The 18580-nt window shown below is 50.3% G+C and overlaps 8 protein-coding genes across 8 annotated transcripts; 6 read left to right on the top strand and 2 right to left on the bottom strand.

The window, feature by feature from the left end:
• Positions 1-63: 63 nt before the first annotated feature.
• J4E79_003529 (uncharacterized protein) lies at positions 64-1659 on the top strand (the record flags this gene model as incomplete). Its single annotated transcript, XM_049352423.1, has 1 exon — positions 64-1659. One exon carries the CDS (start codon positions 64-66, stop codon positions 1657-1659), a length of 1596 nt encoding a protein of 531 aa, XP_049212802.1.
• A 774-nt stretch (positions 1660-2433) lies between these two features.
• J4E79_003528 (uncharacterized protein) lies at positions 2434-2937 on the top strand (the record flags this gene model as incomplete). The annotated part of the gene is made up of 1 exon (XM_049352422.1): positions 2434-2937. One exon carries the CDS (start codon positions 2434-2436, stop codon positions 2935-2937), a length of 504 nt encoding a protein of 167 aa, XP_049212801.1.
• A 313-nt stretch (positions 2938-3250) lies between these two features.
• Positions 3251-4260, bottom strand: J4E79_003527 (uncharacterized protein; the record flags this gene model as incomplete). The annotated part of the gene is made up of 2 exons (XM_049352421.1): positions 3251-3676; positions 3733-4260. 2 exons carry the CDS (start codon positions 4258-4260, stop codon positions 3251-3253), a joined length of 954 nt encoding a protein of 317 aa, XP_049212800.1.
• A 2519-nt stretch (positions 4261-6779) lies between these two features.
• J4E79_003526 (uncharacterized protein) lies at positions 6780-7793 on the top strand (the record flags this gene model as incomplete). Its single annotated transcript, XM_049352420.1, has 1 exon — positions 6780-7793. One exon carries the CDS (start codon positions 6780-6782, stop codon positions 7791-7793), a length of 1014 nt encoding a protein of 337 aa, XP_049212799.1.
• Positions 7794-8134: 341 nt separating this feature from the next.
• Positions 8135-10663, top strand: J4E79_003525 (uncharacterized protein; the record flags this gene model as incomplete). The annotated part of the gene is made up of 3 exons (XM_049352419.1): positions 8135-8282; positions 8331-8642; positions 8691-10663. 3 exons carry the CDS (start codon positions 8135-8137, stop codon positions 10661-10663), a joined length of 2433 nt encoding a protein of 810 aa, XP_049212798.1.
• Positions 10664-12103: 1440 nt separating this feature from the next.
• Positions 12104-12954, top strand: J4E79_003524 (uncharacterized protein; the record flags this gene model as incomplete). Its single annotated transcript, XM_049352418.1, has 2 exons — positions 12104-12347; positions 12395-12954. The coding sequence occupies 2 exons, from the start codon at positions 12104-12106 to the stop codon at positions 12952-12954; spliced, it is 804 nt and encodes a 267-aa protein (XP_049212797.1).
• A 392-nt stretch (positions 12955-13346) lies between these two features.
• Positions 13347-15444, top strand: J4E79_003523 (uncharacterized protein; the record flags this gene model as incomplete). Its single annotated transcript, XM_049352417.1, has 10 exons — positions 13347-13472; positions 13519-13567; positions 13629-13656; positions 13742-13968; positions 14023-14046; positions 14100-14171; positions 14236-14547; positions 14623-14745; positions 14797-14957; positions 15007-15444. The coding sequence occupies 10 exons, from the start codon at positions 13347-13349 to the stop codon at positions 15442-15444; spliced, it is 1560 nt and encodes a 519-aa protein (XP_049212796.1).
• A 76-nt stretch (positions 15445-15520) lies between these two features.
• Positions 15521-17737, bottom strand: J4E79_003522 (uncharacterized protein; the record flags this gene model as incomplete). The annotated part of the gene is made up of 4 exons (XM_049352416.1): positions 15521-15901; positions 15959-16648; positions 17052-17451; positions 17499-17737. The coding sequence occupies 4 exons, from the start codon at positions 17735-17737 to the stop codon at positions 15521-15523; spliced, it is 1710 nt and encodes a 569-aa protein (XP_049212795.1).
• Between the last annotated feature and the right edge of the window lie 843 nt (positions 17738-18580).

Here is an 18580-nt window from a genome sequence, read left to right as displayed (position 1 = left end):
CGTGATATCATCGAGACAATTGAGCCCTTTCTACAAAGCGGAACGCCCAACGTAATCACCAGTATGCACCGAGCAAAGCCCTTAGCCCGGATCATCAAATCGCAACGCTCCCCAGCCTGGCCTACGCCTCCAACACGAGACCTTCCTCCGAAGCATGTTTGCGATGACCTCGTCGCTGCATATCTTCGAACCATGGAGACTCTCTACCGCGTGCTGCATGTTCCCAGCTTCCAACACGCATACGATAACATGTGGGAAGGCAAATCAGAATCCAACATGGCATTTGTAATGATGTTGAAGTTGGTCTTGGCGATTGGAGCCATGATATACGACGACAAGGTGTGCATGCGAGCCAACGCGGTGAGATGGGTCTTCGAGGCCCAGACCTGGCTATCATCGCCCTTGTTCAAATCAAAACTCGGTATCCAATATCTACAGATCAGCATCCTCCTCCTGATCGCACGAGAGCTTGTCGACGTTGGCTCTGAGCTTGTGTGGATCTCAGCGGGCGCGGTGTATCGAGCAGCAGTATATGTTGGGTTGCACAAGGACCCGTCGCAGCTCCCGAGTACGACGGCTCTTGAGACTGAGATGCGCCGCCGGATTTGGAATACAATCCTGGAGTTATCGCTTCAGATGAGCATGGGATCGGGCGGTCCGCCATTCATCTCATCGGACGACTTCAACACAGCGCCACCAAGCAATTTGGACGATGAGCAACTCTTGGAAGCAGACCCTATTGCAAGAGCAGATCATGTGTATACGCATACATCCATTGCTATAGCCCTGCGCAAGACTCTTCCGGCTCGGCTTGCGGTACTCCGATTTCTGAACGACGCCAACTCGAGCGGGACATATGAGGAGACGCTTCGTATCGATTCGGATCTGAGAGCTGCACATAAGCTCTTGCGTCGCACCCTACATGCATACACCTCACATACCAGCTCGTCCCCCTCGCAGTTTACTCTTCAAGCTGTAGAGTTCATAATGCAGCGCTACGTTACCTGCTTACATCTTCCATTCTTCGCTTCCGCACTCAAGAATCCGGTCTATGCCTATTCGAGGAAAGCTACTGTCGACTCATCGCTCAAGATCTGGAGTATGGCTTGTCCAAATGCAGGCGGAAGCTCATGTCGTCCGAGCGAGACCGACTTTGTTCGTATGTGCATGTGCACAGCGGGGTTCTTCCGAATGTATACTTTCCACGGGTCGACATTCCTGGCTGCTGAACTGCGGATGCGAATACAGGAAGACGAAGGTGATCTTGACGCATTGCCATCATCACTAAATAATATTGTCGATGACGCTGCCAATTGGTACCTTCGCTGTATGGAAGCAGGTGAAACCGGTATGAAGGGCTACGTTCTTTTACGGCTCGTCGGTGCTTGGATTGACGCGGAAAGTCATCATGTAGACAACTCAGATTTGCCTGCATTACTGGTGGGAGCCGCAGAAGACGCTGCTCAGGTTTGTATACCGATTCTGGAAGCATTGGCTGGTTGTGAGGAGCCGCGTCCTGGTGCTGCCGGCATGGAGGGCAGCGGTATGGATGAATTCGACTTCCAGTTCTCACCGGAGTTCACAGAAGACTGGGACATGCTCATGTCGGGGACATTCAGTCTGGACGACGCAGGGGTCTTCGACGCGTTCGTGTCGTGATAGTACTAATTCGCTGAGCCATCGAGTAGGAGCGTCGATATGCCGCGTCGCGCGGCCTGAAAGGGGACAGTGGCTCTGATCAAGTAATCGCCGTTTCGCACAATGACAGCGGCTGTCACATATCAGACTGAGGACGCCAAAGAAGGAGATTTCTGGGGCTGTCGCTAGACCCTAATGCATAAGATACCCGTGCGCGGATGACGATCATCCGCACTAACGCCGCTCCCCAATCATTCCATCATCACGCCGCAACCCATCTTACCGCCACAGTCTCCATCGCGACTGTCTATTTCATCGCAGCCACGCTCTAGAGCTCCGCTAATGACCACTGGTGCTTATGCTAATGACGGCGAGCCGGCGCGATCCATTGAATACCACGAGGCACCCTAGCGCCTGTCTAGGGGCGCTTAAGAGCCTCCGTGTGACCTGACACACCATGAGCCTCATAACCACCCCTTATCCGGCAATGCACGTCGCAGCGCAGTATGAACGACAGCCATCATCGTTCTTGCGGCCTCATATATCACGGTAAAGTGGCCTGATTTCTTTTGCTTCCCTTGTCGCCTTCTTTCCTATCCCGAGCTTCTGGTATACCTCAGGCAGTGGTACCAAGCCTCACCACCAACGATCTTTCTTTCCTTTTCGTTCGTCCATTCATTCACTTCTTGAGGCGTGCCGGTCACCAAAATACTCTTCACCTAATAATACTTTACTTCTTTTACTTGCTGTCCTACTTTCGAGGAATCCGCTCACGAAAACATCGACAACGACATCATGCATTCTCCGCTCCTCACAAGTCTGTTCCTCGCCCTCTCGGTCTTCCATCTGGTGGCTGCAGGCCCTAATGCTGTTCCTATCGTCCCCGGCGGTCTCCTCAACACCAAACTTGAAGTTCGCCAAGTCTCCGCCACACCCTCGCAAGCCGATCTATGTCTCGACTACGAACGCACAGCCAACATGTCGACAGTGGGCGCCAACGGCTCCTACCGTACAGTCGTTATGCAAAAGGCCAATGTCGGAACTCTGACCAGCGCGCGCATGATGGATGCTGCCATCGCGAAGCTACCTGCGCTCACGGCCGATGCGGATTTGAACAACCGATGCGGGAACTGGACAGAGATTGCACTAGCGGAGGCGGAGAAGAACTTTACACAGGGGATTGTGGCACAATTTACCACTGAGGGGTTGCCTGTTGGCATCAAGGCTGGACCCGAAGTGTTGGTCATCGTGGGCGTTATTGCCACGCTCATGTCGATCGTATGGGTGTTCCCTGGTTAATCTAGGATGAATGCAAGATGCATGCTAGAACAACTGGGAAAGAAGAAATCGGAGCGCACCAGAAGAGAATCAACTATACCCAAACATCAATACTAGAATCAATCGTCACATGCATACCGCTGCGCGAGCTTCTCTTGATGCTCATATCTAATGATGAAACATGTTCAAGACCAACTGTTTAATTAATGGAATGTAACTATATACACGAATAAAGCTATACACAAGACCGAAACTCGCAACTCCTTCAGCGCTCCTCCCTCTGGCCAGCCAGTATGTATCACTGAGGCTGTATCTCCTCATTCTTCATCAGGACCTAGAAAGTGACGACACCTACACCGGCGCTCTTCTGCACAATAGCGCAAACACTGGCCGCTGGGTCCACAGTGTACTTGTAGCTCGGCGCAAATGAGCCCTTCTGCGTGATTTGAGTAGGACTGTTGGTGAAGATGTTGTCCTTCTCAACAGCAAAGCCCTCCTCGTCAGAGTCCAAGTTGGTGACAACAGCCTTGTCGACGTTGGTGAAGGAGTTGGCTTCAACCAAGACTTGAGCGCCCATGCGCGAGTTGACACCAGAGATACCACCTGAGTAGCAAGAGCTGTAGATGTGGCCGGTACCAAAGCGGATCGAGGGCAGACGCGAGTTGATGCCGGTGAAAGAGTTGTGATGGTAGGTCACGTGGAGTTTGCCCTTGTCCTTGGAGGCATTGTTGTCAGAGTGACCGACAAGCGAGCCCTTCCACTGATAGGCGTTAGTACTGAGTTTTACATAAGCGTAACGGTGTTATGGAGACTCACGTGGTCGTGGAACTTGTTCCAGGAGAAGGTAAGCATATCGGATCCAGACTTGGCGTCAAGCAGGCCATCGTATGTATCCTTGTCGCCTGTCACACCCACGCTAGAGAAGTCGTTGTGATCAACCCAGATATTGGTCGAGGCCTCGATGTCGATGAGATCCTTTCCCTTTGGCGCACGGTAGAGTTTGAGGTTTCTGATGATGATGTTGGACGTCTTGAAGACCTGGAGGCCACTGTCTGTCAGGCCGGCGTCCTTGCCAACACCGAGAATGGAAGTGCCTGCAGTACCGACACGGATGATGCCACATCCAGTGAGCATGCCCTTGATCTTGATCACACCGCCGGCCTTAGCTGCCGCTGTGAGCTCAGCACAGGAGGCGACAGTGGTTCCAGCCCCGCTGCCTCCTCCGGTGGTGCCTTGGGCGAATCCAACAAGCTCATCGACAGCTGCAGCGCGCTTTTCCATAGGTGCACCGTACGCCGTAGAGGCAGCGGTCATGGCCACTGTGGCGATCTCGAAGAAGCGCATCTTGGTGTGTTTGGAAGATGTGATGAGACTGAAGGTGGAAGAAAGAATGTAAAAGAGTGAATAGAGATCTACTCTGATCTGATGAAAGAATGTGTTGGAGGTGACGATAGCTGATGGTGTCTAATGGTATCTTTATACCAGATGTTTTAGATTGCTGAGATCTGTACAGGCTCCAGGATCGTCAACTCGGTCCCCCTTTAATACTGTGAATCGCGGAACCATCTTTAGCATACCAGATGTGGAGTTTCTCCGCGAATATATGACTTTTGTCTTGGCCTCCAAGACGTTTCGAAGAAGCATTCATAATCCACCAAGGACATTCATGTATAGCGGTCTCGTGAGCCAGTATGTGGTTGTGGCTCGAAGGCCGGAAATGTATCGCAAACCTGGGGTGCATACCTGGGGAAGTCCCAAAAGCCGACGGCCCTCAATGACTGCATTAGCGCTGGAGCCTCGGAAGAGTTCCTGGAAGCCAACTGAAGGGAGGAAACAATATACAAGTCGGCGCTACCGTTTGACAGCATCGTCCAGAATGCTTGGCTGGCTGTGGAGAAAAAGACCACCAATGGGATAAACTTGAGAAACAGAAGATCGCCATGCTCGTCACAAAGAGGACTGCGGTGGCTGTAAATGTCGCAGTGATATCGATACCTAGGCATCGATGAGTGGGCGGAAGAATTCTCGAGGCGCCACAGTGTACCTGACACATGAGGAGGTGGTAAAGTCGTTGTAAGCTAGGGTGAAGACGGGAAGGAACAAATTGGCTGTATCTAGGCTGAATTGAGACTAGCCTCGCGAACACGCCTGTCGAAACTCCCAAGATATCGCGTCAAACGAAGAAGAGTAATCACGTTCAGCCCATACTGCCGCCTACACCTGTTTCTTTCCAGGGCAGTCCACGGGTCGTTCGAATGCATGCTTCACCCACTGACGTCTCGGGCTATGCCCGCAGCAGACTCCACAAGATCACAGTCAGGTCCGCCATGAATACAAAGGCAAGCTCAGGCAAAGAGAACGTTCGGCCTTCTGATGCGCATTTGGTGTCGAGTCGAGATGCTGGGGCATCTGAAAGCCCAAGATCGCCAAGGCCGTATCTGACAATCGTCGAAACACCCGTTCCTAGGCGCATTTCCTTCCGACGCCAGTGCGGCGGTACCTAGGTATACTCTCCGCGCCTGAACATCGGCTATACCGCGGTGAATGAATCGTTTTGCAGCTCTGCTGGAGAGCATACTTCCCTTGCCAAATTCATTGTCGTCCTCCTCCAAATATTGCTTCGCAGCAGTCGAGGACAAGACTGCCCAGGTGGCGTTGGCTGAGATCGGTGCCACCTGCGTGTTTCCCCGATGCTCCGACATGCGCTCCAAGACCCAGCCGAAGATAGCCATTGTCAAGATGCGCAGGGTAATTAGAAAGAATAGAGTACGCCTTTAACTTAGACTATAGTCTAGTTCTAAGTTAAGCTAAGTCTTTAAGATAGTACTTTAGTATATAGTATAATTATAATAGCTTTAATATTATTTACTAAAGTATTTAGTATATTACTATAGTACTATAGTTACTAGTAAAGCTAATAATTTAAAAAGATACTATTAGTTACTAAAAAATACTAGTAACTTTTAAAAAAATATTTCTTAGTTATAATAAGTTAAAGTTTTTAAGTATAATAGTATATAAAGCTATTTATATACTACTAATATTTTTTTTTTTTTTATATAACTTTAATACTATAATAGTAACTTTTATAATACTAACTTATATAACTATAAGAAAGATTAACTTTAGTATAATTATACTTAAGCTAGTACTTATAAAGTAGAAAGCTAATAATACTTAGCTTAAAATAATAATAATTTTAGCTACTAACTTAGTAACTTTAAAGAAAAGTAGACTTTAGTATTATAACTATAAAATTTAGTACTAGAAAAGCGTTTATAGTATAAAAAAAAAATACTTTAGTTATTATATAATACTAATAGCTAAAGTTTAAAAGCTAAGTTAAAAGATAAAAAAAAATACTAAAATTATAGTAATTATAATACTACGTAATAATATCTTTATATTAGTACTTCTATTTTTATAAAATATTAACTATTTTTTTATACTTAAAAACTTAAAAAAAAAGATTTTATTAGCTTTATATAAGCTATATAGTATTAAATAGAATTAGTAAATTATTATTAAAGATAAATTATATAATATAAGTTAAGTAGCGTAGCTAAAAGTAGTAAAGTAGTAACTATAGACTAGCCTCTAGCAAAATTAATAAGGTGCATTAAAATATTCTTAAAGACTTTCTGCGCAGGGTGATTAATAATGCATCGTTAGCACAAGTCTTCGTCGAATCGTTTGCGCAACTTAGCACAACACGTTATTGTGACTGCTCATTCACAGAGTAAATCAAGCGGCAGGTATTCACAAAGTTGCATGGATACACCCAGTCGCGAAGAATCTCTCTTAGCACGTTTTCTACCTTCGCTGACCGCCAGCCACAACTCACCTGCAGATCGAAATCGGCCATGGCTGGTAACGTTAGCAGATACCTGCAGGTATCACCAACGTGCTTCCTTTGTAACAGAGCTTTCGGCCCAGATCACGCGCCGGCCGCATTACGAGCCTGTGGGCATATATTTGGCTACCGTTGTCTCTCGATCATTCTCAACGGTGGCGACGTCGACTTGAAGAGCACTTGGCCTGATATACCCAGCATTGGAATCAAGGGTGCCGAATGCCCAGAATGTCAGGTTCCGATCACAAACCTCGATAGCGAGCAGAGAGCGCTGTCAATACTCGGCGACATTAGCTCTGCTATACCGGACCACCGGGACAAACTCAACGCCTTCGTCGAACAGCTACGCGATAGCGTCGCAAACACCGATCCTGATGTCGAGCGTCATGACACCCTACACTTCTTCAAGAAATGCTACACGAGCGACGGAGACGACATCCTGCAGAAAGCTTTGCAAGATGCAGCAAGCGCCGGCGATTATTTCTCGCCGTTTCATGACGCGATTACAGCTTCTCGCGGTGCCAGTCCTCAACCCATGGCATTTCCGCTCATTCGATTCTGTTTCCTACTCTGGGACGCCCACAACGCGATCGAGAGGAAGACAAGCCTGGCGATCAACATACTACTATGGGAAGCCAACCGCTGCTTGGGTGTCAACAACCCATTGGTTCAGTGGGAAGATGTAGAAGAAGCTGCCGACTTGGAAAATGCTCGACTCTTCCCATTGCTACATGGACTGACGATGCTGGTGTCCCAAGGCCTTGCACGCAATGGCTTAATGGACCCCTGGCCTGAAGAAAAGAAGCTCGATCTTGCGCAACAGTTTGCATGTGAATTGATTGGTCCGCACTTCGAGGGTCAGCCTTCAGATATGTGGCTGGCGAAGCTGGCGCTTGTTGTGAACGAACTCAAACGCCATCAATTCGAGATGGGTAGGAAGCCATTGACGGGCGTCGCAGCCGAGAAGAGCATCGTTCGAGGGTGGTGGGCGATTGCGCATGCAGAGGTTGATGAATCTGATTGAGCTGGTGTAAGTGCTGCTTTATGCATGTGAGCTACATTTTGTATAGGACCCCGTTACTTGTCTAAACAATACAGGTAGTTTTTCCCAGTTCTCTCTTGGTCTCATGTGAGGCCGATTCCGGGCTCAGCCCGGCGTGACGCGTCTTGGAGCGCTAGAATTATGGAACAGGCTAGACTTGCGGGAAGATCCGTGATCTCACGCTAGCCGGAGACGGGTCTTCGTATATCGTATTTGCGTAATCTGCGTATTGCGTAGTAAAACCGTGATGATAAAAGTCGCCGGCTGCCAGAAATGAGGTGCTCAGAAGCAATACTTTTTTCTTCACCCGATTTGCCCTCATCATGAAAGCAAGACCAGATAGCACCCAAGCGCCGATACCAGTGGACTCTGAACGCGACGATGACGTATATCATCTCGGCGCACCACCGCCGTACACTGCGGAAGAGCTGACGGGCTCAATACCACAACCAGGAGATACTGGAGTGACGAGTAAGCGCAACCCGTCATAACACCCATAACTATGCTGATTGGGAGCAGATGACGGTCGCATCGACATTGACTTGAACTCGCGACTGACCAAAACACTCGTGAAGCTCGTACCGAAGCATGACAAGGACGAACCAGAACTAAGCCGAAGATTTACTGTTAGCCGACTATGGAGTATCCGCCTGAATATCGTCATTCAAGTCGTAGGAAGTCGAGGCGATGTACAGCCATTCATTGCTCTCGGACAAGAGTTACAGAAGTACGGCCACCGTGTCCGCATAGCGACACACAACACGTTCGAAGGCTTCGTAAAGGAGTCAAATCTAGAGTTTTATCCTATTGGCGGGGATCCTAAAGAGCTCAGTATGTTATGCTGTAAAGGTCCCTTCGTACCTCGTTAACATGCAGCAGTGGCCTACATGGTCAAGAACCCAGGGTTGATACCGTCCATGAAGAGTCTTCGCGAAGGCGATATCCAAAAGAAAAGGGAAATGATCGCCGAGATGCTCTATGGCTGCTGGCAGTCATGTATCGAACCGGACGTCAAAACTCAACAGCCATTCGTGGCAGACGCAATCATCGCCAACCCGCCTAGTTTCGCGCATGTACACTGTGCCCAAGCTCTGGGCATTCCACTCCATCTTATGTTTACCATGCCTTGGAGCAGCACCCGAGCCTTTCCGCATCCGCTGGCGAACTTCAAGAGCGACGAAATCTCGACCGCTCTCATCAACTATGCATCGTATGGCGTCGTCGAATTTCTAACGTGGCAGGGTCTAGGTGATGTCATCAATGGGTTCAGACATTCCTTGGACCTTGAAGAGGTGCCGCTATCAGTCGGACCTGTACTTGCTTCTACACTCAAAGTGCCTTTTACGTACTGCTGGTCTCCGGCTTTGGTTCCGAAGCCACCTGATTGGGCAGCGCATATCGATGTTTGTGGTTTCTTCTTCCGCGAACCAACGCCGTACACGCCGCCTCCGGAAATTGATCAGTTCCTGAGAAATGGACTTCCGCCGGTCTACATCGGCTTCGGAAGCATCGTCCTCGACGATCCAGCAAAGGTGACATCAAGCATCCTGGAAACCGTGCGCGCCTTAGGTATCCGAGCGATCATCTCTAGAGGATGGAGTAACCTTGGAGGCGACTTACCAAACGACAATAACGACGTTCTGTTCATCGGCGACTGTCCACACGAATGGCTGTTTCAGCATGTTGCAGCGGTGGTACATCACGGCGGTGCAGGTACAGCTGCGTGCGGACTTCGTAATGCATGTCCTACTGTTGTCGTTCCGTTCTTTGGAGACCAGCCGTTCTGGGGAGAGATGATAGCAGCAGCGGGAGCCGGTCCTCAACCTATTCCCCACAAACTTCTGACGGCCGAAAACCTTACAGCGGCTATCCACTTCTGTCTCACGCGCGAGGCAAAGCAGGCCGCACGGGGATTATCTTCGCAGATGGCGAATGAGCGAGGCGTCGAGGCAGCAGTACAATCTTTCCACACCAATCTGCCTCTCGAGACTATGCGATGCGCACTGCTACCTACACAGGTGGCATCGTGGAAGGTCAAGAAAGAATCCATCCTTCTTTCCAAATTAGCGGCACAGATACTCATCGAGAATGGTTCCATCGATCCCACCGATCTCGAAAACCACGAAACCGATCCTTTCATCATCACCAATCAACGCTGGGACCCCATAACAAGTACAACTTCGGCGTGTGTTGGCATTGTCGGAGACATGGGTATGGCAGTGAAGGGCATGGTTGTGGATCCCTTCGTTGAGCCTAAACACCCTGCTGCATTCTCAGGAGCCTCAGCGTCTTCAGGAAAGCCGGGTTCAAGCGGCGCAGCTGCCGCAGGTCGCTTTGCCAAAGGCTTTGGTAGATTTGTAGGTGCATTCTATAAGGGTACCATCGTCGACCTCCCTCTCGCTGCCACAGAAGGTTTTCGCAACGTGCCAAGGTTGTATGGTGAAGAAGTCAAAGACCATGGGGAGGTCACTGGCGCTCTTTCTGGCTTCCAAGTCGGTGGCAAGACCTTCATCCATGGCTTTGCCGACGGCCTCTCGGATCCCTTCCGTCAGACGTATGAGGGTGGGAAGAAAGAGGGTGCGATCGGGTATGCAAAGGGCTTCGGCAAGGGAATGTCCGGACTGATCACGAAGACTGGCGCAGCAACCTTTGGGATTATAGCATACCCTGGAGATGGCATCGTGAAGAGTATGAAGTACTTGGCGAAAGGCGGCACGAGAAAGCGCATCAAGGCGGCAAAACGGGGAGAGACTGAGTGGATGGGCCGGAAATCCGAGGCTGACCTGAGAGCTGTGGAACTCATTCAAGAGTTCGACAGGCTAAGGAAGGGCAAGGCGAAGGTGAAGACGTAAAGGGCGGGATGATCTGCGGCGTTAGGAACTCTGGAGTTCGGACACATACCCTATTCAAATAATTATTTCTTTACTTCGCGAAACCAGCCAGTTTGCATTTGGAGTCAGAGATGCCTACTCACCTTCGTTGTGACGTGTAGTAACAGCGAACGGTCCCCCTTGTCTGGGGGCCGAAACGAGAAATCGGGTCCGCTTGGTTGCCTAATTTCGGTCATTCCGCTCCGAATCCCGTCCTTTCGCGCGTTACGCGTGCACAACCAACCCCATCATGCTCGTCTTCTTCGCATACAGATTGAGTACCTGGAATACAGACGAAATCCTATCATGGAAACGGACGCAGTAGGCAAGACCCCTGCGCCATATGGTCAGGCATGTGGCAACTGCGTTAAAGCGAAATGCCGATGTATGTTACGCGACGGCGGTGTTTGCGACAGGTGCGCCATCCCTTTGACCAATACGCTCACTATGGAGCAATCACACTCGGAAATGCACGTCAACCTAAGAAAAAGCCGAACACCCTGGAGCCTACATCGACGTTAGGTCACCTAGTTTGCATGCTTTTAGGTTGATGTAGACTCAATTCGCTACCTTCCGCGCACTCGGGCTAACTTGAACGCAAAGATGTCACCGCCTAGGTAAAGAGTGTAGAGCTTCAACAGCTGCGCGCAGGAGGGCACCCAGATCAAACCAAGCGCCGAAGAGATCAAAATTGGAGGACAAACTCGATGAAGTCGTCTCTTTGCTTCGAACACAGCGCACAGCGCCTCTCACCATATCGCCCAATGAGCAGCTCGTGCTAACACCCGACTCCTCAGTAATTCCTCACCAGGCGACCGATGGTCTTGACAACGACAAGCACTTGTCTAGCGATCAGGTGGACGACTTCCGGACGAGCTATCTGTACTATTTCCCCTTCATGCCTATGTCGGAGAATACTACCACAGACGAGCTTTATCTCAAATACCCGCTATTTTGCCATGCTATCCGCACAATACTCACCAAAGCAATAACGAAGCAAAGCCAGTTGAGCAAACACTTACGAGAACAATTGGCTTCCAGGATTATTGTGCAGGGAGAACGGAGCATTGACTTGCTCTTGACTGTCATCATGTGCATAGCTTGGTAAGGACGCAGATCATGTGTAGTGTTTCCAACTTTAATGCTGTTAGGTCACCGTACTTCACGCATGGGAAACAGTTCCTGGGCTCCATGTGCGGTCTTGCAAAAACGCTGGTTAGCGATCTCCGACTCGACAAGCCCACGCAACCCGCGGGATGTCCAAGCCTAGGCCCTCGTGTTGATAACAAGGAAGTTCGGAAGACAGAGGGTATTAGAGCATTTCTATCTGTTTTCATATTATGCGCCAAGTAAGATTGCAAGTAAACTCATCGTAGCTCAACTGACGCTAGAAGTGTTGCTGTTATCTTCGAATATGACCTGATGCTCTGGTCGTCGCAGATCGAAGATGCGTGCGACCACCTCAGTAAGAACAAAGAATGTGAAGGGGACGTCATACTGGTCGCCGCTGCGCGTCTGGCAAAGATTGTTGTCAGCGCCGCCGAAGTATCGCGAAGAGCTTCAGATGATCACAATACAGCAAGGCATGCTATGATGGCTATTGACCCTCTAATATTGGCGCTCAACAACTTCAAAAGCTCACTTCCCATTGAGATTCTACAGCACTGTAAGATCATCGTTCCGTCACCTCTTTCAGCGCTCAAATTACTCCAGGGTTAATAATCGGTCTCAATCAAACCGCCCAGGTTGCCATCTACGATCTTGCGCTCTTAACCAAGCCTACGGATGAGCTGTCAGTGTCGCATCTAGCGTTTGAGCCCAGGCGTATCGAGTACTTTATGGAGCTCCTAGAGACCAGTAAAGCCTGTCGAGAACACGCTTGGAATGGCGGAGTCATAGGTCTGACGGCTCCATCAATGCTCGTGTTCTCGTATTGTATCAAGACCTTGTACAGATTCGCCAGCCTCAAAGGAATCCCAGACTGGATACCACCCATCGTTCAATCAAGCTTCGACATCGTGCAATGTCTAGAGAGGTTCGCCGAGATTGCTGAGCAGGCTAACACGGAATTCAAGGCCAAGACAGGCGAGGATACTCTGTTTGCTGCGGCTGCGGAAACGCTAAGGGCTATGGCACCAAACTGGAAACTTCCAACGACGGAGAACGATGACGACATGGGCAATGCATCGGATGGATGGAATGGCGGTTTTGGTGATTTTGGGGCACTGGACTTTTCGAGTGACTTCTGGTTGCCTAATGCTTTCAATCCTTGAGCCATGTGAGTGGGTCTGAATGGATCAGTTTACAGACGTTTGCGCAGATGGTGAAGGACACAAAGCTACACTTGAGATAGGCTCTAAATGATTAATAGGGCATTACGAGAAGCTTGGGACGGATTTGCGAGGATCTGACCTAATTTCCGGCTGCGGCTGCCTGATATGCAGGTCAAACCCGCCCGAAACCCGATCCATGGACAAAGCCACAGGTCAACATGCGACTTCCTATTATATATGCCATTCAAACCTGCTCTTACCTGATCACTGCATATCGTTATCGCTCGTTGGCCTTTTGCACACGAACATTTTACTACATTTCGCTCGAAACCTACAACAACCTAGACAAATTCTACGTGAACCTGAACATACCTACATAGCAGCCAGCCAACATGGACAGCTATCGCGACACGCCGCCGCCAGATCGATATCTCAAGGGTCCAAAACTCTTCACCCTTCTCGGTAGCCTAACGCTAGTTACATTTCTCGTCTGCCTCGACACCTCCATCATGGGTACTGTATGTATCGCCTGTGTCGCTGGTATGACGATTCTAACGGTATTAGGCAATACCACGCATTACATCCGAGTTCCACTCGCTTCCAGATGTAGGCTGTAAGTGTAACTGCGAAACCGCGATGTGAGACGTATACTGACTTTGTATATCTGTAATTAGGGTACATTGGTGCTTTCACGCTCGCGTCGTACGTCGTCTTCTTCAACCAACATTTTGTTTCCCTTCCAAGTCTGAGTGAACCACGTCGAACTGCTTATTGATGTCGCTACCAGAGCAACATTGCAACCACTTTCCGGCAAGCTCTACACACACTTCAACAACAAGATTGTGTTTCTCACATTCGTATCTCTGTTCGAACTCGGGTCCCTACTCTGCGGTGTCGCTAGCTCTTCAGCCTTCCTTATCGTTGGAAGAGTGGTTGCAGGTTTAGGAGCGTCCGGTATCGTGAACGGCGCTATGACAATCCTCGCAGGGGCTGTGCCGAAAGAAAAGAGTCCAGGTGCGTTCTTAGGTCCATGAATTCCAGATGGTGAACGCTAACATGATGCGACAGTGTACACTGGTATAGTACTCGGAAGTATGAATGCTATATCATGGATTGCGCATGACTGGATGCTAACCAGATGATAGCTGCGCAAATGGGCATTGTCGCAGGACCGCTCATTGGAGGCGCTCTCACTGAGCATGCGGTCTGGCGTTGGTGTACGTTGTTCATTTCATTACCTCTTGTTCCTGTCTTCTAAAGCTGACGGTAACCCAAACGCAGGCTTTTACATGAACCTACCCATCGGCGGAGTCGCAGCCGCCCTCATCGCTTTCGTCCCCATTCCTGAGCGCACGACGAAGCCGCGCGTTACTCTGTCTCTCGTCCGCAAAATCATACCCAACCTCGATCTGTTCGGCTTTGCTCTCTTCGTTCCTCCTTCTGTTATGCTGCTCCTCGCCCTCCAGCTAGGCAGTGGCGGGGAGTACGCTTGGAGCTCCTCTGTCGTCATCGGACTATTCTGTGGTGCTGCAACATGCGCCGCCCTCTTCATACTTTGGGAGAGAAGAATGGGCGACCAAGCCATGCTCCCAGGTAAGCTGCTTGGACAGCGCATCGTCTGGACGAGTTGCGTGTACGCCAGCTGCATTATCACTTGTATGATGACAGCGAGTGTTTGGATGCCGACGTACTTCCAGGCCGTGAAGGGCGATGGGCCGACCGACAGTGGTGTACACGTACTGCCGAGTATATTGAGCCAACTTCTCGTTGTTATCGCAACAGGTGCTGCCGGTATGTCTCCACACAATCAAGCTCATGCTTTCGGTAGCTTATTGTTCATAGTATCCCGCATGGGCTACTATCTTCCCTGGGCGCTCGTCGGTGGTATCATCACCGCAATCGGCAACGCTCTCGTGTCAACGTTCACGGCATCTACGAGCGCCTCGGTCTGGATCGGCTACCAGATTTTGTTGGGCGCTGGCCGAGGATGTGGTATGCAGATAGTAAGTCCAAGTCCTGCACAGGTTAAGGTCACATCATTGACGCTTTCAGGCCATCATTGCAGTGCAGAACGCCGTATCTCCGGCCCAATACCCAGTCGCGTTGGCCAGCGTCGTCTTTTTCCAGAACCTCAGTACATCTATCGCTGTCGTCGTCGCAAACACGATCTTCGCGCAGACACTCCGCTCCGCCATCACACGCTACGCGCCCATGATATCACCCCAGGCGGCGGTCGATGCTGGATCGAGTGCCAGTGCTGTGCGAGCCCTCGTTCCACCTGGAGAACTAGATGGTGTGCTGAGAGCATACTCGGAGGGTCTGCGCGATGTCTTTTACTTCTTGGTAGGCATAGCATGTCTGGCTACCCTTGCCAGCTTGGGCATGGGCTGGACGGATATCCGGAATAAGCGCAGCAAAACGGACATGAATGTTGAAATGGATGAGAGATGTGAGACCAGGGACAAGTGGGCGGGTAATGTAGATAGCTAGCCGAAAGAGTAGCTTGAAGACTGTGGATTTGTAACTCAACGCGCTGGCACTGAGGATTGAGTATTTTGATAGGAATTTACTTAGCAGCCCCCATCCAATCATGAATACGTTCCCATATCTCATCACTGTTCTTCTCCATGAACATCATGTGCCCATTGCCATGAATGCCGACTTCGCCAAGCTCAAGATGTTCAGCCTTAGAACAGCCAGCTTGCTTGAGAAAGTTGACAGTGCAGTAGTCGTACGGCGCGTGGTAGCTAGCTTCTGACGTAACGGTAAGAATGGGCAAAGGGGCCAGATTGGAAAGTCGTCTCGGAGCTGGCTCGGCTGCTTGCAACACGCAAGGAACAGTAGCATTGTTACTTGTCAGGTTGGTAGGCTGATAAACCTGTTGCACTAAGTCGATCGCGGGGTCAGTGACCGGAGGCGAATAATTCATCGGTATGTCCGTCAAGCCCTGTAGATTTTGAAGTCAGCAGCCATTTCAAATGAGACGAAGGATTGGTGAACCTACCCATTTCCTCGCTGCTGCAGATCCAAAGACTGCTTCCTGGAACGGCGGACCAGTCGGCTCCACCAAGAGGAGACCCTTCGTGAGACGAGGCCGTGCATCAGCGATGAGCAACGGCAGAAGACCCCCTTGGCTGTGGCCAAGCAACCACGCGGGAGTACCGATGGAGTCCAAAAGCTGTGCTCCAGCTGTTTGCATGGTGCTCTGTTGATAAGTGGCGTTGAGGATGAACTGGACGTTGGAAGAATAGAAAGCGTCGAAGATAGGATCGCCCATCACTCCCGGTCCTGGCCATTGAGTATGAAGGGTGGATTGGGGCCAGAGGCGATATTGCTGTGGAGCAGTGAAGCGTTGTTGAATGAGCTCAGCAGGATAAGTCGACGGCGCATCAGCACCAGCCATTGGTGCCCAGGCGGAGCGGCCGCGGAAGGTTTGATCCACGATATAGACAGTATGGCCAGCCTCAAGGAATCTTGAACTCCATGATTTCCCTCCATCCGGTTTGTTGAGGAAATTGGTTCCAGTCTGCGCTTGGCCGTGGATCAAAACAATAGGGTCCGTATCATGTTGTTTGGTGGACACTGGCGTTAACCTTTCGACATACATTTGGTCCTTGAATATATGACCACCCTTGCCATCTTCAGTATAGCCACCCCCGACGTAGAAAAATGTCCGGACTGCAGGTGTTTCCGTCTCCGCATGATGATGGTTGTGTGCCGTCGCAAAAGAGACGAGCAACGCAAGGGAATGTAGCAACATTATACCGTGCTCATATGAGGGCTTCGTACTGAAGGAACGGAAATAAGATGTCGATGGAGGATGCGACGATCCATTGCAACCGAGGTCAATTGCCGTGTGGAGTGGGCTTGGCCTGCAGCTTGTCGAGCTGTGCCTCGATGATCTTTCTTGCAGGGGCCCATGCAGCTACGATCCACACCTGGCATTCTCAATGCTGAGAAGTCGAGCGTGTCGGACAGAGGAAGTACCGAATTGCGACCACACGTATGGACATAAGTGTCAAAGTCAAAGCCATGAGCTGGATTTCCTGGAAACATGCTGTTCAGAGTCTCCGCGTCCTCTGCGCCTGCGGTTGTACCTCTACTCGCATAGCAGCAAATCTGCCATCCTTGCCCGTCTCCGGGTCAAATCCGCCATACACCGTGTCCTGCTCTTCGCTCGTAACCCTTGCCAGTTCTTCCGCACTCCCTGTGCTCTTCAACGACGTATTCCTGACCAACTCGAAGTTATCGCGACTATCGTTGGGCAGACGTTCGTGGTGCGTAACGCGGACCTCGTTGGTGACAAATATTTGGGTCCAGGAAGCCATGACGGTGGGCCAGAATATGGGCATGGACGCACACATTATCGCGAAGTCGATTTCGAGGCAGGAGATGATGAGGACTTCGGGGTACCACCATGTGAAATCAAAACTTTGGGTCATACTTTGACTGTTTTTGAAGGTGCTCCAAAGGCGGAGGATAGCCATGAGTACGACACTGCGTCTGTCAGTGGTGATGCTGTAGTGTTCAGAGTCTGCACTTACATCGAACCGAGGGCGAACAATCCAGTCATGGCAAGCACCTGTTTCCGTCTGAGATCTTTTCTAAAGTATTCCGTGATCGGGACGAGGAATATTGCAATGTCGAACGCCATGTTCGTCGCAGCAAACGCGAGTATCGTGAGTTTCGCCTCCATGATAGTGCGATACCCGAAGCCGTAGCATTTAGAGCCAGGTTGTCGATCCCAGAAGTTCCTTACTGGAAAGCAGGGTACCCAAGCCATAAATGAGAAAGTCAGGCCCCATACTATCACCAACGCGAGAAGTACGATGCAAATGATGCGGCGAGCGCCCTGCTGAAAGAGCCTCAGGTACTGTAGGAGTAGGGATATCTTGATGAAGACAGTGGTCGTGTGATATGCGGCATTTGTGATATACAGCCAGATCATGGTTGGTTGCAACTCTCGTAAGGTGTAGATAAGATGGTGACCCATGCCATAATTGGTGCCTGCGCGAGAAATCAGTATGATGGCCACGAGTTTAGAGTCGTGCAAGCCTACCGTGGAGGAAGGCTATGATAGATATCAAGTTGAACACAGCCGCTAGGACTACGAAAAGGTCATCGAGACCAGGTTCACGAACAACTCGCAGGCGAGTATGAAGACGGAAGCCTACGACAATCCAGCACAAAACCTATGACGGTGAGTTTGTAGGACGTTTGCATTGTCGAGAAGGACCTACGTGGAATGGTATCGAGACACCAAACATCGTGCTTTTCTTGTTCACCAGCGGTAAGGGCGCATTTGGGTTCGGGGGAGTTAGCATCATCTCCTCGACAATGCGAGTAAACTCGTCGGCCATGGCGGGCAAGTATCTCTGCTGAGCTTCGTTAAGATAATTATGTGACAGATGTCGTAGTCTGCCTGCGTGCGAAAGGCATCGATTACTCAACCTGCGAATTGAGGAATTGCGACTTACGCATCAGGTCATGTCCCTAAGAGAGGCTCTACCCCATGTTCACAAGTGGCAGAAACGCCCTTGCGCATGCTGGTCTTTCAGCCGGCTCTGCTAGCGATGCCGGCTGAGTCGCGTACGGCTCTGGATGAAGGCGGCCCTTTCTCCGCCAA

The sequence above is a fragment of the Alternaria viburni genome (assembly GCF_023758015.1).
Source record: "Alternaria viburni strain BMP 2772 chromosome Unknown scaffold_6, whole genome shotgun sequence".
Taxonomy (NCBI): domain Eukaryota; kingdom Fungi; phylum Ascomycota; class Dothideomycetes; order Pleosporales; family Pleosporaceae; genus Alternaria; species Alternaria viburni.
The sequence above is the reverse complement of the archived record's forward strand: the minus strand, read 5'-3'. Positions and strand labels throughout refer to the sequence as shown.